The following is a 24,263-nucleotide window of genomic DNA, read 5'->3' on the forward strand; positions in this document are numbered from 1 at the left end:
ATGTGTGGACCCTTACCTGGACCTCAATTCGAGAAACAAACTGTTAAAAAAGGAAGGTGAAGAGACTGTCAAGGGAAATAGGAACTTGCTAGATACCCTACTCATTTAGGGAATCGGTGTTAATTTGAATTTTGGGGGGTGTAATGGTGGTAGTGAGATGATGTTCTTCCTAAAGTCCTTATTGGTTAGAGCTACACGCCGAAGTATTTAGAGATGAAGTGCTCTCGGGCCTGGGGTTTGGGGTAACGCAAACTGAGGCGGGGGTGGTAGGCGGGTGGGTGTGGATGGACAAGCAGGGCCGGCCGTGGGCTGATCACTTTTGCAGCAGGAGCTGGGCTCGCGGGCTCCGAGCCTGAGCATGCGGGAGTCTGATCTGCCACGATGCGGAGTGCCGCGTGGTTCGTGAGCAGGTGCTGACAGCAGGTGTGAGGGCCGCGGTTAAGGGGTCCCTTAAGACAAAGCAGGGGGGAGTCCTCTGGGCCAGACAGGGGGCGCGGGTGTGGTGTGGCAATCCCCTTCCCACCCTCTGGCCATGGGATTTATTGTCCTCATGCTACTGATAAGGACACGGAGGCAGTGGAAGACAGTGGAACTTAGCGGTTAATTAAGTGCATGGATGTTGGTTTCCCCGGGGACCTCCATTCAGAGGACTGTGCCACTCAAAACTAGTCTGGGTGGGGACGCCTGGGTGGCTCAGTCAGTTAAGCGCCCGACTCCCCGTCTCTTGATTTCGGCTCAGGTCATGATATCATGGTTCATAAGATCAAGCCCTGCATCGGGCTCTGCGCCGATGATACGGAACCTGCTCGGGATTCTCTCTTTCTCGCTCCCCCCCTCTCTAAAAATAAATAAGGAAACCTCAAAAAATACAGTAAAATAAACTGGGAAGACCCACACCTCACGGGGTGGCAGGAAGGTGGAAGACGGAACGCTATTTGATGTCTGAATCTGGAGTCTGAGAGACAGAACAGATCCCCACCAGCTCCACGTCTGAGCGTGAGCGACCCCGCCTCTCGGGGGCTGAAAGTGGTCCACTGCTCGTGGTCGGAGGGGATTGCTCTGGAAGTCGCCGCAGGCGGCTTCTTACGGACACTTACTTGTCCAGGGTCCGGGAGTCATCGGCATACTCAGGAAGGTCGTTCAGGTCCCTGGGGGAGGCGGAGATCTGGTGCAGGCTGAGGGGCAGTGCCTGGCCGTCCTTGCCCACCACTTCCAAGCCTGTGAGCCCCAGGTAGTGCGGGTCCCCCCAGGAGGCAGTGAAGTTCAGCTGAAGGCCTGTTAACAGGAGGAAAAGCGGCCCATGAACGCCAAACATTCCGGAGGAAGCTCCCAGACGGAGACAGGAAGAGGGATGACCTTCAGCCTCTGTTCTACCGCCTTGAAAACCCAGACTCAGATGAAAGGGCCTTCAGGGTGGGCTCTCCACCTTTCCTCTTAGTGGCCCTCAGGCCTGGGACACCGCTGATGTTCTGGAAGCATCTGCAGGATGACTGGACCAGTGTCGTGTAAACCCGCACATAGCCCTGGATCCTTTCTCCACTCGTCCATCACGTTGCCTAACACCGTAGCGGGGCTTCCCGCCAGAGTGATGCTTGGCCAACAGGCCTCGGCCATGTGGCTTCTACCTACTTGTCTAACCTCCTCTTACAACAGGGAGCTGGGCTCCACCCAGACTGTCCGTCACTCACATTTCCATTCCTGTCTCCTGTCACAGGGCCTTTGCACATGCTGCTATTGCTGTCTGGAACTCACATAGTCTAGTCAACGGGTGTGCATCCTTCAGATCCCAAATCACTTCAGAAGCCCGCCTGACCCCGTCAAACCTCCATCCGCAGCCTGCCGTGTCACTGTGAATTTCCATTTCCCTGCCCTGGCCACCACTGTGATCTTGTGACCGTTTGGTAAACATCCGTTTGCCCTGCCGGAGGGTTAACTCTCGGGGTGAGCCACGACCCACGATGACACCTCTATCCTTTCGCCCCTGCCTCACCCGGGCTCCATCAGAGACCCTTTGGACGTGACCTTCTGGGGTCCTGGGGCAATACGGCCCAGGTGAGTCACCCGTTTGCCCCAATAGCTCAAATCGAACGAATCCTGACCAAAGTCAGGCCCCAACAGGTATGTGGCTGGAGCTCTTCTCTCCTAACTGGTCTCCCGTTAGAGCGGGGCCAAGCCCCGTGAACTCCCTACCCTGGAAGGATGTGGAGCCTCTTTGGCGCCCTTCTGGGGAGGCCGCGTTCAGAGGGTTCACACTCTTCTGCAGCTTTGACAGGACGCCCGCGCTGTGGTGCTGGGGGAAGGCCGCTTGGACGTCCCGTCCAGCTCAGCTCAGGCGCGGAGGCGGAAGCCCGGGGAGTCCGCAGGACACGCTGGGAAGTGGGGCCAAGCGACGCAGTCTCCCCGGAGCCCCGCTCCCTCTCCTATCCGCCTGTCATTTCCAACATACGCGCTGCAACTCAGCCTCAGATCCCGTCTGCTCTCTGCCGAGGCAGCCCCGGGGCATCTTGGCGGCAGACGTCAAAGCCGGGTGACCTGCATGGTAACGGGCACGTCCTAGCTTCTCACGGCACCGACGGCGTACACCGTGAGCACAGACCCTTTGCCACGAGACTTGGCTGCTCCTCCCGTGCGAAAGCGGGGGTCTATCTCTGCACGGCTCGAGTCTGGGTCATGTGACCTGCCGTGGCCAGCGGGGGCACAGAAAGCACACGTGTGCACTGGGGCTTATCCCTTGGGCGTCCTGCCGCGTGGAGGAGCCGGGCCGACCCAGTCTCCCTGCCCCTCCAGCCAACAGCCTCCCAGCTGCCGGACGTGTGAGCGAAGATGCCCTAGACCATTCGGCCGCCGGCCCATCTGCCGGCTGACCAGCAGGCCCAGGAGAGGCCGGCCGAGCCAGCCCACGGGAGGACTGCCCAGCCAGGCCACGGAATTATGATCTGAAGGGGTCGCGCGAAAGCCACTGAAGTCTCGGTTGGTTTGTTCCGCAGCAAAAGCTAATCGACGCGCTCCTTTGCATCGCGAGCCCGTGCTCAAATGTCATCTCCTCAGAGAGGCCTCCCCCGACCACACGAGCTCCAAAGGCGCCCCCATCACTCTCCGCTTTGTTTTCCGCCACGGCGCTTGCTGTCTGACCACGTGGTCTACATCTGTTTGCTTATGTGTTTTCTCGTCTGCCCCACTCGGATGGAAGCTCCCTGAGGGGAGGAGCCCTGTTGGTTGTGTTCCCTGTTGTGTCCCCAGAGCCTAGGACAGTATCTGGAAAACAGATAAGGCCAACAGAGTTTTCTGTGTCACTTTTTAAATACCTGCAGGGAAATGAATCAGTGTAAACCCATCGCCTGCCACCAAATTCACAGTTAAGGGTAAATGAATATTTATTGATCATCTGCTATGTGCAAAGCCCTGCCCTTGGACTTGGGGGTCCGGGGGTCACATCTCTCTAGAAGCTTCCGTCGCGGTGAAGACAGACAAGAAGCACGTGACAGACAGACAAATACGATACTTCCACAGAGCTATGAGTACCGTGAGGGAAATAAGACATGGCTGGGGAATGACCTCTCTGAGGTAGTGACAGTGGGGCTGAGGCCCGGGGGAGGCGTGGGAGGCCGCCATTCTTCAGCATTTCTGGAAGAATATTCTAAGCTGAGAGGACAGCAAGGGCACTGGCTCTGGGACGGGAGCCAATGTGATCTGTGGTTAGGACCAAGTGATCGAGGGGGGCGGTGGAGGAAAAGGAGGTCAGAAGGTGGGGCAGGGGCTGGCTCACGTCCTGAAGTCTGGATTTTCTTCTCCCTGAGATGAGAAGCCACTGGAGGGATGGACTTGGGATTTTTTTTTTTAATGTGTATTTATTCTTGAGAGACAGAGACAGAGTGCAAGCGGGGGAGGGGCAGAGAGAGAGGAGGACACAGAATCTGAAGCAGGTTCATGGCTCCGAACTGTCAGCACAGAGCCTGACGCGGGGCTTGAACTCCTGGACTGCGAGGGTATGACCCAAGCCGGGGTCAGACACTTGAGCCACCCAGGCCCACTTGTGCTCCCAAGAGGCAGTGTGCACGGAGGTGGAGGACGCAGTGGATTTGGATGAGGGGATCACCGTGAGACAGAAATGCCACCTGCCCCCAGGGAAACAAGACAGGGCTCCCCAGCCTCTCCCCGGACGCCCCTTGGCTTGCCTGGCACGAGGTACTACTCGGACATCTAATTTGGGGTTGCTCCAAAGGCGCCCGCACTCCTGTTTGAGCTAATATCCACGCTCCACATTCATTTTCCTCTGGTGTATCAATTAGTATTTATATAAATGGAAATTAATTTTGTTATTTCTCTCCCACATTTCAACTCTCTCAGCTACTTTCCTATTCATCACTGCTGATATTTGCAAAACGCCCCAAATTAGTGTCATCTGCAAATTAGCAAGTCATATATCCCCTTTCAAAACATTAATAGGATTGGCCATATTTACCAACCCCAGCGCACCCCCCCGGGTCACGTTATCAAAGCTCTCTCCACTTGCGCAGGCTGGCGAAGTGGGTTTAGGATTTTAGAGACAGCAGGGGAAACAAAAATGTTCGGGGAAGAGAGACTCAGAAATTGCAGGGCTCCGAGAGGGCAGAGGATGCTTGGTCAGGACGCTCTTCTCCCGACCAAGTAGAGAAGCAGGAAAATCACACTTTCCCTACAGCAAGAAGGGCTCGGAGCTCTACTCTGGGGCAAAACTCTCAGAGGCACTGAAATCACATTTCCAAGAAAGGTCAGAAGCTGGTTGGGCAGGAAGGACATTTACAGACAGCATCTTCGGGGAAATCATCAGATGAAGGGGACAGTGGCTGCTTCTGGCCAGCCTTCCTTCCTTCCTTTTCTGGCTTTGGCATTCTGACCTCTCCTAGAACACTGGGGGGCTGACCCCTCACCTCTGGCTTCAGGGATGCGCCTCTGACCCAGGCTGCACGGAGTTTTCCATCCCACACCCCGACTCCCTCCCCGCTGCGGTGAGCCCCGGTCATTCGTTTATGGATGGGCACGTGACCCAAGCCAGGCCCAGGAGACATGATTCTGGAACGCTGTTGGACTCAATGGGAACAGAAACTCTCATTTATCTGGGTCTGCCGGGCAGAACGGGAATGTAAAGCCAGAGCTTCCAGAAGCTCTTGGGTGGCCAGGGTCTGAATGGGAGAAAGACAAGAGAGAGTGAGACAGGGCAGAGAGCCGGAGGGAGACACCTAGGCTAGATGAGGTCATTCGCCCACTTGAATCCGGCTGTGCGGACGGAATGAGAACTGAACAGGAAAGCCTCAGCGTGGTGCCCGAACGGGGGGGACAAAACCAAGCCCCAAACCAGGCTCTCGCCTGCACTAGGTTGGTTCTAAAAAAATTCTCTGCTGTCAGTTGAGAGAGTGTTCTGGAATGTAAGGATCTGCGGGGATTCAAAGGGAGGCATCTTCCCCTTCTAAGAGGAATTCGTCTTTGTGCAGTGAGCGGGGGAGAGCTGGCTCTCGCTCGGCACACGGGCAGGCTTCCGGGGGGGAGCTGGGTGTGGCAGCAATGCCCTGAGAAGGGGGCGCCGAGGATGCGGTGGGGGCACAGCCGGGTCCCAGCCCAGGACCGCAGGGCGCATTCCTCCAGCGGAGGGCAGAGCTGACGGCTCACAGCTGAGTCCTCCCACACGCGCTGCCCTGGGCCTTGCCGCTCCCCGCGTGTGTTGACACCCGTAGATACGGGTGTATGAGGCCCGGTCCCCTCCCTCTGCCTGTCCTGCTCGCTGCCCTCCCTCAAGAGGGAGTCCACTGGTGTGGCTGCAAAGGACTGACCGCCAGGGCCTCCTTCATGGGGGACAGGGAATGGGACGGGGGGAGATTGCTCAGCCAGGACCTTGGGCCTGAAGATTCCCCAGGACGCAGCAGAGGTGCTGGTGGGACGCACACAGAGTAAGGGAGGAACTGGCTGGAAGGGTGAGTGGGAAAAGAAGAGGGAACAGACACAGTGAAGCCCCGATGGGGTTTGCTCAGAGGCCACAAACTGGCACCCCGCTGGCTGGATATACCACAGGCGTTCCGTTTGGCTCATGCGGTATTTACAAATAGCATAAAATTAGTCCACCAACGCTTAAGAAGTCTGGAGACTTCACATAAAAATCCAGACTTCTCAGAAGACCTGGGACCCTGGGCCAGGATTCCTGCCACTCCCGCCCCACCTGGAGCAGGGAGGACGCAGATTTCCTTTGTGCATGAGTTTGAAGGGACAGCCCAACCCACCGGACGACAGATGCCTTGGGTCTCTTCTCGCTCTTACGTCTGCTTGGCCTATGCTTTCTGGGCTCCCGCTGCAGCCTCCTGGGTCAGGGCCACAACTAACACATAAGGTGTCTGCATGCAAGAGGCAAAAGTGCGCTTCCGGAAAAGGCCAACTGCAGACAGGTACCCCCTTCTGTGAAATGATGTGGCTCCATCCACGGCTTGGCCTCTCTGTGCAGTGTACAACCTGCCCAACCGTCTAGGGGATCCCTGCCCCAAGTGGCCATGACTGCCCTGGGCCCCTGACAGTCCTCCTTCCACCGGACATCATCCCAAGAGAGGATACTCACAGATCCCATGGTAGATGCCTGGCTCTGGGGTGGTTACTTCAGGGACAGGCGGACTGAGTGGGGGCTCCAGCTCTGGGACCTACACACGGATTGGGGGAGAAGCAGAGAGGAAGAAGGTGATTTTGTGATACCCGCACAGCTGGCTAGCCATTTTCCCAGATACTGCTGTCCACGGGGATCTGTGTCTTTTCTTGCATTTTCTACCATTGTGGAAGCTCTGTGACTGGTAACATGGGCAGCCGTCACGTGTCTGAGTCCTCACGAGCAGCTCTTTCTGGTTGGGGAGGAGTCTGACGCCACCAGCTAAAGTGATCAGATTTTCTGGAATAGGGAAGGACCCAATAAATGTTTACCTAGGGTGCTGGAGGGAGGAGGGGGAGAGGAGGATCAGGAGGGAGGGATGAAGAGAAGGAGAGTGAAAAATTTCAACCACAGAGAGTGGTTCTCAGCCTCAGGGCCTGGGCATCTCATTTTAAAAATGGGTATTTATTTATTGGGAGAGAGTGAGCATGCGCCTGTGCGAGCCGGGGGAGGGGCAGATAGAGACTCCCAAGCAGGCTCAGCATGGAGCCCAGGAACAACCTACTGGATCCTTTGGCCCGGCCCCCAGACAGAGCCTCTTCAGGCCCTTTCCCGCCTGGCTGTGGGGAGGAGAGTGGGGAGGGTGGCCCTCCAGGAGCATCTATGACACCGAGTAGCTTCGGGTCACCAGGGAAGGTCGCTGCCCTGTTCTCCACCCTCCCTGAGCCTCCTGGGACAGCTCATAGAAGGTTTGAAAGCATTTCCACTTAGTTGCCAATAGGTTTTAATTGGGGCAGTTTACATAAAAACCCAGGTTTCTGGCTTTTCTTGAAAAAAAAAAAAAATCAGGACAATTATCAAGATGAACTAGCAACTCCTGTCTCCTCCTGACCTTGCCAGGCCCCGCCTTCTGTCCTCTGGATTCCAGGGGACCCCTCTCCTCTCCCCCACCCTCTGTAACCATCTCCTTTTCCCCCTTAGGGCCTCAAGAACATCCCTGGGGACGCTGGTTCTCTTGATTGCTGGTCCTTCACTTGCACTGACCCTTTCCCTGAAGGTCGTCTTTCATTTCTGAAAAAATTGGTTTATGAGTTTAAAACACATACTCTGGAGTTACGTCTGGGTGGCTCAGTCGGTTAAGTGTCGGCTCAGGTCAGGATCTTGCGGGCTGTGAGGTCGAGCCCCGCGTCGGGCTCTGGGCTGACAGCTCAGAGCCTGGAGCCTGCTTCAGATTCTGTGTCTCCCTCTCTCTCTGCCCCTCCCCTGCGTTCTCTCTGTCTGTGTCTCTGTCACTGTCTCTCTCAAACATAAATAAACATTAAAAAAAAAAAAAAGCCTTAAAAAAAACCCAACACAGACTTTGGAGTCATACATTCAAGTTCAAGCCTGGTTACTCTCCTGCTGTGTGCCCTTGGGCAACTCACTTAACCTTCCTGAGCCTTGGTTTCTTACATGGGGGTTTTAATGGTCTCTACCTGGTTAAGCATAGTATACACAGCGCTCCACAAGATCACTATATGTGTGTGGGAAACAATCGCTGGGATTATCATTATTTTAATTCTAAGTCTGCCCATTAAGAGCGTTTCTAGTCCTTTCCGTCAAAAACAACAGTGGGTGATCAAAACACAACCCAAAGCAAAAATTCCCCTGAGACTGCCAACCTCTAAATTACAGAGACGACGCAGGACCGCTTTCTCCTAGCTTTGATTAAAATTTGAATACTTTCTTCACTCTGGTTTAAAAAAAAATAAAAAAATAAAAAATAATTAGAAAATGAAATATGACACACAGGGCCAAAAAATGAAGTAGAAGAATGGGAAATGTCAAAACAGTAGCGCCAGCAGCTTAAAGGCTATCTATCTTCATTCTTCCTGTTATACCCGGAGTTGGGAGAAGAAATCCCTCTGGGGGTGCCCCCTGCCCCTACCCGCACCCCCCTCCCCCCCCCCCCCCCCCACCAGTCCTACTCGGTCCTCAGCCCATGAGCCGGCCTGGGTGTAGGGCCTCTCCTCCCCCTCGCTGTCGGCGGTGCTCGGCCTCCTCAGCGTCTCCCCACTCTGCAGGCTGCAGGGACCCTCCACGTCCACGTCAAATGTCTCATCAGAACAGAATATGGCCTCCAGAATGTCATCATCGGTCGTGAATAAGATGGTGTCTCCAAAGTGCTCTGGGGCTGGATGGGTCACAAGGAAGACAGAAGAGTCGACTCACCCCAAATCCAAATAGTTTGTAGACCGGGAACCCAAACCCATCAACCTTTGTGCTAGAAAATCCCAAACCACCCACCGTCCCCGATTTGTGTAAGCAAACCTCATTATTTATTATTCACCCACCGCAAATGGGATTCCCGGGGCCTAGATCAATGAAGGCATCTAATCTAAGGAGGGTCATGGTGATCGGTCCTGAAGTAGGTAATGTTTTTAGGTGTGGGCGAGGCATCCTGGCAGGATGCTGTTGGGACCCCCACCCAGATCCCTGCCGATCCTTTTTTGGGGGGCTGGAGGCTTGCCTGGAAGGGCGTGAGAGTGACACCCCCAAACCGGGGAGCCTGCAGGGTTCCAGAGCTCTTCTGCTTTGCTTTCAGGAAGGACGGACTTTGCAGTTTAAGCTCCAGAGCTCTCTCTGGGATCGGGCTGAGGCTGGGCTTCTCCCAAATCGTATCCTTGCCTGGCTTCCCCTCATTCCTATCCTGTCTCTCTCCTTGGACCACAGGCTCTCCTGGGAGCACCCCCTCAATAAGTTGCTTGCGGAAGAATTCCCCCTTCTCCGACTGAGGCTCTAGGGAAGCTGAGTGGGGCCAGCGCCCAGGGGAGACGTTTAAATGAGGTCAGCTCACCCGTGCACCCCCGCACACCCCCGTGCTGCAAAAGGGGAGGAGTGGGCCGGGCCTAGGAAGAGGAGAGACCCATCTGTCACTGGCGAGCCAGGGTCTTTAGTGTTTCCTCAGAGCCTCAGCGGGTGGCAGGTAGAGGCTTCCAGAACATTCTTACAGACATACTGTACCTCCTGTCAGGGTCCCTGAGGCCTTGGCGATTTCTCCTTTGAAGATGCACTGCGAGTCTAACAGCATGGTGATGTCCTTCACGCCACGGAAGGAGTGTATCCGAGATTTATTGTAGTTCCAGATCCGGATCAGGGCGACCTGGCAAGGGTGCACGAAGTCTACGGAGATGGTGTGGGGCTTGCCCAGTGTGAAAGGGGCCAGCCAGACGTGCATGTCGTCCTGGGTCCTGTTCACCCCGTCGACGAGGTTGGTGACCACGCGGGGGTCTTTCCCGTAGGCCGGTAAAATATTGATGTCGGGGGGCTCGGCTTGAATGTTCGCGATCTGCACCGGCTCCCCCTTGGAACTGAATATTTCTATTCCGTTAAGGCCGACATAGTGCCTGTCCCCCCACGTCGACTTGATGTCGATGACCAGGCGCTGTCCGTAAGGCAAGACGGGGATTTCAAAGTCACTCGCGTCGTCCGTCTCTACGGGACTGTCTTCCCGGCCTCTCCTTGGCCCCAGCTTCTCCTCCTTCCACGGGGGCGGCTGCTCGCCGTGCCGGCTGGCCTTCTGCTGCTGCAGGAACTCGTCCAGGATGTCCCCCTGCGGCTCCATGTTGGAGATGCGTCCCCGGTGGGAGCGGTCAAAGGCACTGAGGGAGTCCCAGGACTCATGCAGCGTGTGTTCCTGCTCACTGCACCACCGGGGTCGTGGCGGCGTCTCGGTGGACCGGGCGTCTTCTGGAAGAACACAGGAGGGTGAAGCCCCATTAGTGCCCTGTGTGCAAGCAGGGACCTTTACAGGCTGTCTCACCCAGGGGCTCTCGGCCAGGTGGGGTCGCCCTCGGGGTGGGGGGGCGGCATTCTAGAGATCAGTGGGGTGGCTCTTGGGGTCTCAATGCCTAGAGGCCCTGCTGGCCTTTGATGGGTGGGACCGGGATGTTAGTATCCTGCCCTGTGCAGGACAGTCGGGGCCTCCTGTCACATGCCACATTCAGGTTGGTAAAAAACTGATGATGGTTACTCAAGTCTAGAATCTGGCTGTTTTACAAAAAGCAAAGTATTTTTCAATATACTTTGAATTTTTTTTTCTTAAGTTTATTTATTTTGAGAGACACAGAGAGAGAGAGAGCATGCGCACAAGCAGGGGAGAGGCAGAGAGACAAGGAGAGAGAGAGAAGCCCAAGCAGGCTCTGGCCCGTCAGCACAGAGCCCAACGCGGGGCTCGAACTCACAAACCGCAAGATCATGACCTGAGCCGAAACCAAGAGTCAGATGCTTCACCAACTGAGCCACCCAGGCCTCCCGAAAAGACGCTTTGAATTTCCTAAGGCAACTGCCATGCAAATCGAGGGAAGACACTTTGTTGTGTGACAACCTTTGCTGGGAATCATCCGGCGTGTCAGACACTCACAGGACGGGCGGGGGTCACGCCACCGCCAGTCGCGCCTGAGTCAGCAGCCAGGGGGTCTGCTCTGAGCCTGTCACGTCACGTGACTTGGACAGCGTCTTCAAAGACTGCCTAACGGCAGGTGGAACGCTCGTGAAAGAACGCCGAGTGGGAAAAAGCCAGACCCGCGACTGTCAGATGCAGCAGATCCTAGCACGGGCGGTGCGCGCCAACGTGTTACCACGAGCCTTTCTGGGACAGGAGTAGGAAGGGCTTTTAGCTTCTTTGTCACCTGATCTTCCGAGTTCCCTGGATGTGTTATTTTTATAACCGGGAGAAGGTGCTATAGAAACTGCCAACAACACAGGTATGTTACAAGCAAGGAATTTACTTCTGTGCGTGGCTAGGTTGGCTTCCAGATCGGAAGCCCGCGTCCCCAGCACACGGAGAACACAGTCGGGCCCTCAGAGGCGCGCTCCGAAGGCTGCGCTCTCCTCCTCGCGGAACAGAAAGGGCCCAGCGTGCGCACCAAGCAGCGGCCCTGCCCTCGCGGCCACGCCACGGCTAACTGCCGTGTAAGGGTGTCATTCTGGAAAAACAGCAGCTGACACTGACGTCCTGTTTTTTCTCCTTTCATATCGGATGGTGCCCTGCAGTCCATTTTCTGCCTGTCTCCTAGGGGGCCCGGCTCCATCGATTATCCCCTCTCTCCAGAACCCTCAATCATCTCTTCCCCACTGGCACCTTGCCCTCCCTCCGCCTGCAGATGCGCATAAATCTCTCCCACCTGAAAGAAAAAGGAAGCCAGACCTGATCTCATGACTTCCTCCAACCGCCCCCCCCCCCATTTTCTCCTTCCCTTTGCTGCGGCCACTGTGTTCTTTCTCCCTCAAGCCCTGCAAGCTGGGGCCTCTTTGTGGAGTTGCTGTTGGGCTCACCCAAACCCCGCTTGCCCTTCTCCTGGTTTTCCTTTGGGGATCACCCCGCCTTCAGACCATCCAGATGAGGCAAATCCCGACGGTGCCCTTCTAGGCTGGGAAGGGAACTATGGAGAGAGGGGGGCTCACTTTGAAGTGGCTCTCCTCTGGGGCACCTGGGTGGCTCAGTCGGTTGAGCGTCCGACTTCGGCTCAGGTCATGATCTCACAGTTCGTGGGTTTGAGCCCCGCGTCGGGCTCTGTGCTGGCAGCTCGGAGCCTGGAGCCGGCTTCGGATTCCGTGTCTCCCTCTCTCTCTGCCCCTCCCCCGCCCATGCTCTGTCTCAACGTCAAAAATAAAATAAACATTAAAAAAAATTTAAAGTGGCTCCCGTCTGCTGCAGGATATCGGACGTGAGCGTGCAGTGCCGCTGGCCAGCTTGCTGCACTGTGGGAGAGGGGGGGCTGCCTGACAACGAAGCCAACACCGGGGACGTGAGCCAGGAGATGGAGAGCCCCAATGGCATCATCTGAGCCCCTGGATCCAGCCATGCCTGAAGCCAAACCCCTGGTGGCTTTCTGTCCCTTGCCTCCATAGGAGTCCTATAATTCCCACGACCCTCCCCTGCGCTGACTTTCTGCACGTACACGATGACTCCGTGCACTCGATCTCTCCTCAGTCCTCATGCCCCACATCCCAGACACAGCTCCTCCACTTGGCGGTCCCTCCTCGCCTGCTCAGGAGCGTTGGCACTTCGGGCTCTCCGCTGCTGTTTCTGCTGCTGTCAGCCTCCCCACGCCCTTGCCCTGCCCCAGGCCTCGGCCCCCTCCGGTCCTCCTCTCTGGCCTCACCCAGCCAGCTCCTGGCTGCCAGGCAGGCACTGCTCGATTTTCTGCATCAAGTTCTGGCTTGTCTCCCCCGGCCACCACCATCCAGTTCCAAAGACTCCTTGGAAGGCCGAGACATGTCCATTCTGTCACTCCAAACTCCGTGTGCCTCAAAGGGAATTTGTCACCAAACCCCCCAACTGCCACTGTCTCTACCTTGCTGGGAAGCATCTGACTCCTCACCATGCCGCCACGCCTCATACCTTCCTCCCTGACGATCAGCTCCACTGTGCCGGCCTTTCTGTTCCATGGACACCCCAAGTCTCTTCCTGCGTATCCTTGCAGTGTCCTCTCCCAGGAATGCTCTTCTCCCGGATCCCCACGTGCCTGCCCATCTTGTCCCCGCCTCCTCCTTTGCCCCGTTCCCCGGGTGTGTCCCATAGACCTTGGCGCACGTAAGTGCTCAGTTCATGTTTGCCAGCACAGGGACGGCTGGCTGGTGTCACCGTCATGCAACCCCTGGGTTCAGGCCCGGAGCCGAGGGACCCCCCTCCCCCCCCCCACTCCGCCCCGGGCTTCCACCTGTCAGCTCTCCTGCACCTGTCCTCTCCCCTCATCATCTGCCATCAAAAAAGACCCTAGGAGTTTCTTCCTTCTTTTCCTCCAGGCGCGAGGCTTAACATCTGGCAGAAGGAACTTCCCATATGGATCGTCATGACATCAGTTTATTGTGATTTGATTTCCACTGACTGAAATGAATGGCCTGGGGGTTGGTCTGCAAGTGCGCGGAGGAGAGAGAACGGACGTCATGTGTCAGGGACTCGGCCTGGGTGGCCAAGAAAGGCAGGACTCTGCCCTCTGCGTCTGCGTTCCCGACTTACTCTCCTCGAGATGTACGCTCTGGGTTTCGAACGCAGAGACGTGCGGGCCTTCACCTGGACCTCTCGGATGTGACAGCAGGCTGGCCCACGTTTCCCTCTGTCTGGAGAACACGCAGTCACTGCTCCCCGGGAGTTGGGGAGCTGCGGTGATCCGCGCTTTGTCGTTGTCAACCTGCCCGCCCACAGCCCCGAACGGACACCACAAAGCTGCTGCGGCTGCTTTCACGTGCAGTCGACACAGTCTTGGGGGGGTGGGTACCCGTATGAGATGGCGGATTTAAGGTTTAAAACTACCTCTTGGCGGAGGGACGTAAACATGGAGCACGGAGTTCTAAACCCGAGCTTAGGGGCACCCCCGTGGGGTATGGGCTGATTGTTACTAAAACGGGAAATGAAAACGAACGTAGACACCACAGAGCCATACGTGTTCAAGGTGAACAGCCTCCAGCCACAGCCGATTGGGCCAAGAGTGGTCACCTGACCCAAGTCGACCAATCAGCAGCTCCCGTGAGACTTTGGGAGCCACAGCCGGAAACCGTTGCTCCCCGGCGGTGAGGCCGTTGTCCACCCCCAGGAAAGAGCAGGGGCAGCTGACCTCATGAGGAAGAGTGAGGGAACGTGGCAGAGGCAGGGCCCGGCAGCCCCGGGGAGTCGCGGCCACGTCTCCTGGGTGCACGCAGGCTTTCCGGAGGGTCAGTGCTCCCACCGGGCAGATGTGATTTCGTTCCCCCATAGCCAATGGACCCCTGATGCGGACCCTTCCAAGATGTGGATGCCATTATAATGAGAGGCCCTGTCAGACAAAAGGATTTCCAAGCTCTGTCTTTCGGTGACACCATGAGTCCAGTCCCAGGGAAGAACTCAGGCGGTCATCCATTCTACAAGCGTCGTTGGAGGGCTCTGCCTTGCGCCTTTCCTGAAGGGCACGGCTGTGGGATTTGGCTCTACGTAATGGGTAATTTAAAATTTCTAAGCAACTTTCCTTTTTAGCATGACTGGCTTAACAAGCATTAAATCTCAAGGGCCCGGTTCTTAACGTGTCATTGAGCCAAGCAGTGAAATGCCTGGAAAGAAATTAAAATGAGAGAAGAATCTTCTGAACGTGGACAAGTCAGAATAACACCCGTCACCTCGGAGCTCCCAGAGGTTGTGCGGGGTCTGTCTTACCAGGAAGGCTCCGCAGTGCCCGGCTCTCCCCGGCCGGGGGCGCTGCGGAGGTGGGGCACCAAAGGGGTGGTAGTTTGAGGCACGGATGCTGGAGCAGGCTGGCCTGGGTTCAAATCCCGCTCCAACCCTCCCTGGCTGCGTGACCTGAGGAGAGTTACCTAAACCTCACATTTTCTTTAGCTGTAAAATGGGGCTGGCGTGAGGAGAAAATGAGGATCATTTGAGTAACGTGCCTGGACGAGAGCCCAGCTTAACACACACACACACACACACACACACACACACACACACACACGCCAGGCATCCAGCCACAGCAGTTCCCCTCCCCCACTGCAGAGGACCCACCATGTGTCAGGCCCCCGGGGCCCCTACCCTCAAAGAGCACCCCCACGTCTGCTCTGCTCTCCTCCCTTTCACCCAGTCTCAGGGTTAACTCCAGGTGGGGGTGGGGGGAGGAGCTCTGGAAGAAGGGAGCCCTTCGCCCACATGGAAAGGCACCTTGAGTCCGAGGGACCTGCCTGGGTGCCCCAGGTGACATCGGGGGTCTGAAAGAGGCCACCGATTCTCTGCATGTCTGAGTGTGGACGTGGGCTGAATGCAGACCTTTGGGGTGTTGTTGTTGTTGTTGTTGTTTTTTAAGTGTATTTGAGAGAGCGAGTGGAGGAGGGGCAGAGAGAGAGGAAGAGAGAGAATCCCAGAGACTCAATCCCACGAACCATGAGATGGTGACCTGAGCTGAAAGCAAGAGTCCAAAGCTGAACTGACAGAGCCACCCAGGGGCCCCGGGGTCTGTCTTCTGGACAGTAGTAACAGACATGCTGACCTGATTCGCTAGGAAATAGATTCCCTGGCTTTGCACACAGATACACCAGGAGGCAGAATCCCGGGGGCGGGGGTGACGGTGATGAAGAGCAACAGCTCACACCTTCCGGGTGCTTTTTTGTGCCCGACGCTGCACACGTATGACCTCATTTTATCCTCCCACGGGGATGGGTGTTACTGGTGCCATTTTACAGATGAGGACACTGAGGCTCAGAAAGTGGACATGCCAGGCTCTGTAAGTCCCAGCCCAGAGGTACCAGAGCTCAAAGTCGCAGCGGCTGGATTCAAATGGTTCGACTCGTAGCTGTTATGCCCGCCTTCCCAGTAGCCAGATCTGAGTGCAAATAGTCAGAAACCCAGTCTTCGGCACCCTCCTTTCAGACTGCTCACGTATAATCTACTGCAAAGTTGACAAAACAGGTGAGTCCTCCCAGGAGATTTTTTTTTTTTTTTGACCCACCTAGTGGTTTAAAAATAATATCAATCAGTTGCCAATGTTGAAAAATAATATTGTACGTCTCTGATTTCTCTTCACAAAAGGAGAAGGGAGGGGCGCCTGGGTGGCTCAGTCAGTTGAGCGTCTGACTTCTGCTCAGGTCATGATCTCGCAGGTCTGTGAGTTCGAGCCCCGGGTCGGGCTCTGTGCAGACAGCTCGGAGCCTGGAGCCTGCTTCTGATTCTGTCTCTCAATCTCTCTCTCTCTCTCTCTCTCTCTCTCTCTCTGTCCCTCCGAAACCCCTTGCTTTGCAGATGAGGAGGCCCTTATCTGGGGTCCATGGAGCAAAATGGTATCATGGGGACAATGGCACCCGGGTCAGACCGCTTCTCGAGCTTACCTCTGCTGGTTGGCTGGCCATCACTGTGACCGCTGCTGAGGGCGTCCTTCCTCGGGCCCCTCCTCCCACTAGCAGGGCGCTCTCTGTTGGAGGGCTGGTTAAAGATGTCAAAGTCATCACAGACGTTGGGGGTCACCTTCTGGGCTCTCTCCCCAGCGATGACATTCCAGCTGCTTGCTCGCCCTTGCTCACGCCTGGGGCCTTTATCCCCGATCTCAGCCTCTCTAGGACCCTCACCCCTGGCGCCAATGACGTCATCAGACGGAAGCCCGCCTTCCCGGTCCAGTGGCTTCTCGGGACTCAGCCATAGAGGTTTTGGCTTCCTGCCTCCCTGCTTCCTGCCCTTCCCCGCGGCAGAAGGTTGCAACCAGGAGGGAGTTTTTGCTGGTGGCTCGGAGACTTTTCTGCCCGTGAGGTTTTCCAGCTGTTGGATCAGAGAGGGCTCTGGGTCCAGGGCAGGGCATTCCGCAGCCGGGCGGAGGGGAGGAGGACGGGGCACGCCACCCATCGAGGCCGGCATCGGGGCTGGGGCTGCTAATAAGCTCGTGTCTTCGTTTAACTTGGACGAATTGTCTTTCGTGCAATTGGGAGGATTCATCTTTTCGCCAAATAACTTTCCTTGGGAAGAAACCTTCACATCTACCGCTGCTCCAGCTGGCTGTGAGTGGGCCCCATCTGTGCCAGCCATCTTGCAGGCATCTCCGCCTTCTCCCGAGGGGGCACCCACGGTCCTCTCCATTCTTTCCTCCTTCTTGTTTTTCTGGCCAACCAGGACGCTCAGGTCAGCTGGGCCCTCTCCACCTCCTTTGTCCAACGTGCCATCAAAGATGAGCTTTTTATTGACATAAAGCTTCATGTGCTTGGCACCAATGTCAAGATCCTGAAAACACAAAATTTAACAAAATGAAGCTGTGTGGCACCAGGCTGACGTATCACATTTTGGAAGCGGAAGATCAAAAAGAAAAATGTGGAATGCTGGAAACGCAAGCTTTAAAAAAACCATAGCACCGGGGATGTTAAATAAGGCTGGTGTCATTTCTGTGTGAACTGTTACATACTTTATAAATCAAAGGACTTTCACAAAGAGACGGCCCCAATTGCTGCCTTCTCACCGCTGCTCCCTGCTGGGACATTGGTAATAGCCTGCTAATTGGTCTCCCTGCTTCCTGTCTCTTGCTGCCTTCAACCTCAACTTCACATTGCCAGAGTTTGTTCTCTACAAGAGCAGGTCTGGCCCAGTCACTCCCCTTTCCAAAATTGTTCTTGTTTTTCACTGCCTGTTCTTTAATATATGGTTCCTGGGACCTCTGTGTCAGGAAAGCCTGATGTGCACAGGAAATGCAGAGCCCCTGGTTCCACAGATGTCATTTCAGGTGCCCTGAAAGCAGAGCCTGAGACAAGGGTTGAGCACAGGTCGCTTATGTGAAAGCTGTTCCCAAGAGGGAGTTGGGAGAGTAAGATAGGGCAGGAGAAACCCCCCCCCCCCCAGTGTTTTTCTGAGCCGGTCCCGGCTGTTATGCACACGGTGTTCCACTCCACTGGGGCCTTCAGAGGAACCCACAGAACACAACTCAGAAGTATCCCTCCCAAGGCGGGAGGCTGGGGTGTTTGTCCACTGACCCCCTTCCCCGCTGTTGAAGGCTGCCCCTGGGGGCACTGACTCCCCACCACACAAACTGAGGCCACTGGGGCTTTGGGATCAGACCCTGAGCAGAAAGGCCGAGAGATCTGGGAGCACTGGAGGCGGTGCCTTGTCAGCATGCCCAGGGACTGTCCCACCTCAGCTGCTATCGGAAGGCGGGGGGGTGGGGGGGGGCAAGGGGATGTGGTGTGGTGCTGTGCTGGTAACACGTTCTCCGGACGATTCCTTGGAAGGTGGAGAAGCTCAGGCTGATGGGATGAATTCCGAACTCCTCGGCATGACATACGTACAGTAACCTTCACAGGATCCCTGGCTTAGCCTTCCCGTCTCCTCCCCATGACACTCATGCCCTGCCTCATGCAGGTATTTAATGCAGGTATTTGTTCATGCTTAAAACTTAATCACACCTCCTCCTGCTACCGCCCCGACTGTCCATTCCTCTTTACAGCAACACTCTTTCTTTACAAACAGCTTTACGGGTGCCTCTCTGGCTGAGTCCGTGAAGCGTCTGACTCTGTTTCAGCTCAGGTCACGATCTCGCGGTTCATGAGTTTGAGCCCAGCACCAAGCCCTGCGCTGACAGCGCGAAGCCTGCGTGGGATTCTCCTCTCTGCCCCTCCTCTGCTCTCTCGCTCTCTCTCTCAAAATAAATTTTAAGAAGAAAATTTAAAAACAGCTTTATGAGAGAATACATACTTCATACAGTAAACCATGCGTGTTTAAAGCATACAGCTTGGTAAGCTTTAACACCTGTATACGCTGCGTATCAGCTCCGCAGTCAAGCTAAGGAACACATCCATCACCCCCAAATTTCCTTGTACCCCTTTGGAATCCTACCCTCCCCGCTTCCCCTCACCCCCAGGCAGCCACCCGTCAGCTTTCTGTCACTGCAGATTACTTTGCATTTTTCTAGAATTTTTGTATAAAACGAGTCCTGCACTATTTGGGCTGACTTCTCTGACACAGCATAACTGAGGTTCCCTGTGTTGTGTGAATTAGTAGTTTTATTCCTTTTAATTGCTGAGGAGTGGTCTGCTGCAGGGATGCCCCACAATTTGTTCAGTTCTGAGGGTCACTGTCATGGCTGCGCCTCCCCGCCTTCCCTCTTGGCCTTTGCCTCCACCTCTACGTGGTCCCCTGCTTGGCAAGGGTACCAATCGCTGGGGAGGGGTGAAGCCTCCTTGTTAGTCTGGGACAATTGGGATTTCCTCCTGTTGTCCCGGTGCCATCACTCATAAAGTCCACTTTCCACCCTCTGAAGTGTCCCAGTTCGGACAATAAATTGAAGGGTCCAGCGGGCTGCCGGATCCCCTGGGAGATGTGCGGTGCTCAGTTGGGGCGACGGCTTACTCCCCTTCGGTAGATTTCCTTACCAGGCTCCTGGGCCCTGCGCTCCCCTGGTCTCTCCCCTGCTTCCAGCTCTCACCGCTGCAGCCCCAGGCTCCTTGTTGATCCTCCTCTTCAGCTGCCCCAGGGCTCAATCCTAGGCCTCCGGATTCCTCTGCACCCTTTCACTAGGTGGTCTCATCCAAGCCCATGGCCCTAAATACCATCATCACGTTGATGACTCCCGATTATTTCATTTACATTATTTTTATTTTTTGACTCCTGATTATTTTAATCTCCAACCCCGAACTCTCCAGCAAGCCAAGTGACCGCATGACCTCTCTTCTGGGATATCCAACAGGTGTCCCAACCTTAACATGCCCCAAACAGAGTCCTTTCTTTTCTTTTGGAGAGCGAGTGCACAAGTAGGGGGTGGGGGGAGGAGCAGAGGGAGAGAGACAGAGAATCTCACGAGGGTTCCACGCTCAGCATGGAGCCCGACAAAGGGCTCGATCCTACAACCCTGGGATCACGACCTCAGCTGAAATCAGGAGTCGGATGCTCAACCAACAGAGCCAGCCAGGCGCCCCTGCCCCCCAAAGAATTCTTGATTCCCTCTTCCCAAACCTGGTCTTCGCCCATCTTAAAAACGGTCAGGGGATGCCTGAACCTCGGAGTCCTGATTCCTCTCGTTCTCTTATGTCACAAGTCCCCAGGGGCTCCCTCCAAAACCCCTCCTGAATCTCGGCCCTCTCGTCTCTTGAATGTACTGCTGCCCCCCAGCCCATGTGGCCGCCATCCTCCCCGAGACAATGACCACAGCCTCCTACCCAGCCTCTGCTTCCTCTCTGCTGTGCCCGTGCCCCCCACAACACAAACACACTTGATTGTCTACACAGCAGCCAGGGGTTTTTTGGTTTTGCTTTGTTTTGAAGTAACTTAACAGGTCATGGCAACCCCCTGCTTAACTCCAGTGCCCTTCAGGGGCCGACGAGGCCTATGTGATCTGGCCCCTGCGGACCTCTGCCCCGGCTCCTATCACATTCTTCCTCCTCCCTCCACTCCCAACACACAGGTCTGATGGCTGCTCCGTCATCCCGCAGGGCTCACGGCCACCTTGGGACCTGTGGGCTGGGCTGGAGCAGTCTCGTCCAAGATGCCTGCAAGGCGGGCTCTTCCTTGTCCCCAGAGAGATCTTCCTGCCCCTCTCTCGAGCCCTCACCCCATCCGGCCCCCTGTCTCTCCCATCGCCCTGTTTGATTTCCTTCCTGTCTCTGAAATGGTCATGTTTATCAGCTCTTTAGCTTAGCTACGGTCTCCCCCACTCAGACTCCAGCCCCAAGACAGCGGAGGCCCCGCCAATCCCATCCCAGGGCCCAGCAGGTACCTGGCGCACGGCTGGCACTCAACACTGACTTTGGAACTGAAAGTGCCCGAACGCAGGTACTTTTCTCCAGGATGGCACTGTTCTCTGACGACGTTCTGAGAACAATCTGATCGGAGAAAAACGGCGGCCTGTTGTTTCACCGCTGGATCATTTTCCACCTCACTTTGGCTTCTGATCTGCTTTTGAGGTACGGGATCTGAGACCCCAGGGGTGTCCATCTACGCTCATTCCCCGCCCTTTGCCTTCCGGAAGCGGGGCGAGTAAGCTCTAACTAAATTTCTAGTTCACCAAGCTACCGCTGCAGAGGTTCCGCAGCAATTTAGAGCGAGGGGCCCTCAAGCCCATGCTACACCACGGGAACCCGGCTTCAATCATCCAATTGCAGGATGGCAGGCTACTATTTGCCGACTGTCAGAAAAGTCGATTCTCAAACCACTCTTTTACATGTTTATATGGATGTGTTCTCTGTTTAGCGGAGGCACAGAGCAAGCGCGTGCTGGGAATTAATCAGGAAAGAGCCATTCGAGGAGGACAGCACGGGCAGCTTCAATGACTAGTTCTGCACAATTACCACCACGGAAACATCTGGTGAGACAGAAACTCTCATTGCAAGAGGGGAGGGGGTGGTGGGGAGAGGGCTTTCGGTCCGGCACGGCCAGGAGGTGGGCACCGCGGCTCTTATAATGAGACGGCTGGCTCTCCGAGGGTGTTCGTGTACGTTCCGCGAACGGCCCGGAGCACCGCCTGACCTCTAGCCGTCCGCTGCCCCAGCTCTCTCCAAGGCGTCTGGCGGAGCGGGGACAGAAGGAGGGAAGCAGGTGCACCGTCAAATGCCTGCAGGGGCCAGGGAGGTGGGAGACAGATGCACTGACGTAGGACCTCAGGGCGTGATGGGGGGCGTGGGGAGCTGGGAGGATCAGGCCTTGCCTGATGGTGCTTAAATCTGAGATGTTTCCAGCACTCTGCGGCCAAAGAAGCAGCATCTGTGGGTGGATTTGGTCCAACGATCACCAGAGTGGGCTTCCTGGCGGGGAACCAAGCAGTGGTCACTTCTCCGGGCATTCCAAGGGTGAAGAAACTAAAAGGCTGCATCATCTCACGCAGCCCTTGGAGCAAATCCGCACAGTGGGCATTAGGACCCATTGTGCAGATGAAGACAGTGAGGCTCAGCCTTCCCTGAGGTCACGCAGCTCGTGCGCACGAGCGGTTAGCCACTCTGCCTGGCATCTCCCTTGGGGTCAAGCTAGATCCAGAGAAGGTCTGGCCACGGGCAGAATCCCCTGCCCTGGCTGGAGCTCTGACTCCACGTCTAGCTTTTAGTAAGTCCCCGTGGACCCAGTCTCTCCCGTCCCCACCCTGGCTCCCTCCTCACCCCCGGGGGCAATCACTGTGGGCACTGGGTGGGGAGTGTATGCACAAGTGCCCTTCCAGATTTTTTCTCCGTATCTATGTACATACTGATGTCTCCGTCACCGCAGCTCAGGGGCGGGGTTAGACACCATGTGAGATGCACGCGTGCAGTGTGGAAGATTCTGCGCGTCCCTATTGCTCGGGGTCCCCGCAGTAAAGCTCTGTATGTGGTATGTCTTTGGACGTGGATATGCGGAGAAGATTCTCCCGCTTCTAAAGAACCAGGCTGCTTCCTCCCTTTCCAATAAGCAGCCCTTTAGTCCTGACTGTTTCCCGCTTTGGCCTGGCCTCCAAGAAGTCCAGGGTGAAATTTTGCCTACCGCCTTAATCTTTAAGAGTCACGCACGCGCACGTGTGTGTGTGTGTGTGTGTGTGTGTGTGTGTACGCTTGTTTCCTTGGTGCTCATGTTTTCTTCCTTGCTTAACTAGAGTTACCTTTATGCCCCTGTCGATGCTGCCTCAAACCCCTTCCGTAATGGGTTTTCAAAAGGACACTTCGTGAAACCCTACGGTTGGCATGTGATTTGTGGGAACATCCTTCCTCGTCCACATCCCGACTTTGTCGTCCTTCTGTATCTTCCTTCTTTACAGGCGCCGAGAACCAGCCATGTTGAGACAGTCATGCATTTTTAATACATCGGTATTAATATTATTCCAATCTAAGTCATTTGACTGACTCTGCAAGGCCAATTCCCCGCGTGGCCCCGGTGTCGAGTGACATACCCCTTCCAATGAGCGCACGACTGCTCAGCAAAGATTAATGGTGGTGCAGCTCCGTGGGTATTTGCATTCATGAAGTGCTTTCCCCAGAGACAAACACCTGCCTGAGGCACCGCCGGCAGAATGACATTTGGAGCCAGCCCTGGCTGGGCCTACATGCTGAATGCCCTGGAGGGTCCGTGAGAGCAGACCCTTCCCTGGGCACCCAACTGAAGTTGGGCCAGAGGCACGATGACTGGGCCTCATTCATGGGCAGCCTGGGGGGGCCATCCTGAAGGCCCCACTCCGTAGGCTCTGTCATGAGCTAGGGGCTTTGGGCGGACCGGGAGGGGTTTACCCTGACAGTAGGCTTATCAGGGGTGGGGGTGAGGGGGGCTTTGGGGTTGAGCCACTGCTGCCCGGGACCCACCGTGCAGGCTTCGGGACCTGGCTCAGGGGCTGACTCGTCCAGGAACCCCTCGGCCCTCCTCCCCTCCTCTGGGCTCTCGGAGCTGGGCTTACAAGCTGGATGTGGGCAGCTGAACGTGTGGGGACGTTCAGCTGCTGAGTGTCCACATGTGCGTGCCTGTCCTCACCTGGATGTGAGATCTTCAAGGACAGGGAAGAGGCCCAGTCCCTAGGTATCTTGGGGCCTAGCTCTGGGAACTGAACGTGCTCCTTCCCGGAGCACCTGAACTTGAATGTTTCATGGGGAAGAGATCTCAGTGGCCTTTCACATGTCCCCTGAGAAGAAGGACAATGAAAACCATTTTTGTGATGGAGAAACTTGAAGAAGACGGTGAGGCACCATGACATTTAACAAGCACCTAGTACCTGCCGGGCTCTGGGCCAAGCACTCTGACCCTCCCAACGTCACACACTCAGGACAACAGACGTGGATGGGACCTGACAGATCGGGTCACAAGCAGCTCTATGGCTAAATCTGTGCCGGGCTGGCTCCCGGAGCAGTTAAAATTTTCAGAACGAGTCAATAAGATCTACAAATTGGGAGCGTTCACGTAACAATATGCATTTCCGGCCTCTCTTGAACATTGAGGCCATCTGGCATCACGCGGCCAGGGCTGAAAGGCAGTGGCCGCTGCCTTGATGGGGCACAGCTCTCCGGTGACCACAGTCTCCACTGAAAGGCAGGACCATGTGATGGGCACCAGACCGCGCGGTAGTCATGTGACCACGGGCAAGATGCTCTGCTTTTCAGTGCCTCAGTTTCTCCATCTGTAGAATGGAGCCCATCACGCCATACCCATCTTACAGGATGGCTGGACGGAAGAACTGGGCTGATACATGCAAAGTCCCTTTGCCTACTGCCTGGCACACAGTACGTGCTCACGAAATGTAAGCTGCCATCA

At 55.8% G+C, this 24,263-nt stretch overlaps 1 protein-coding gene and 1 long non-coding RNA gene across 3 annotated transcripts in view; one reads left to right on the plus strand and one right to left on the minus strand.

Moving 5' to 3' along the window:
* Window positions 1-24,263, minus strand: part of KATNIP (katanin interacting protein) — a 195,188-nt gene that overhangs the window by 17,031 nt on the left and 153,894 nt on the right. Inside the window, exons 17-21 of the mRNA XM_086692622.1 lie at window positions 16,430-17,309; window positions 9,605-10,330; window positions 8,569-8,774; window positions 6,581-6,659; window positions 1,098-1,275 (exon numbers count right to left, since the gene is read on the minus strand). Of these exons, the coding sequence (XP_086548748.1) occupies window positions 1,098-1,275; window positions 6,581-6,659; window positions 8,569-8,774; window positions 9,605-10,330; window positions 16,430-17,309 (2,069 nt within the window). The remainder of the gene's footprint in view (window positions 1-1,097; window positions 1,276-6,580; window positions 6,660-8,568; window positions 8,775-9,604; window positions 10,331-16,429; window positions 17,310-24,263) is intronic.
* LOC147573037 (uncharacterized) lies at window positions 20,476-22,846 on the plus strand. 2 transcript variants are annotated; one of them, XR_015245608.1, is made up of 3 exons: window positions 20,491-20,971; window positions 21,258-21,372; window positions 22,786-22,846. It is a non-coding gene; the product is annotated as an uncharacterized LOC147573037 (long non-coding RNA). The 2 variants fall into 2 exon arrangements; XR_015245607.1 differs by having other exon boundaries at window positions 20,476-20,971; window positions 21,258-22,846.

Source organism: Puma concolor, chromosome E3, assembly GCF_028749965.1.
Source record: "Puma concolor isolate L17-30 chromosome E3, mPumCon1.1.hap2, whole genome shotgun sequence".
NCBI lineage: Eukaryota > Metazoa > Chordata > Mammalia > Carnivora > Felidae > Puma > Puma concolor.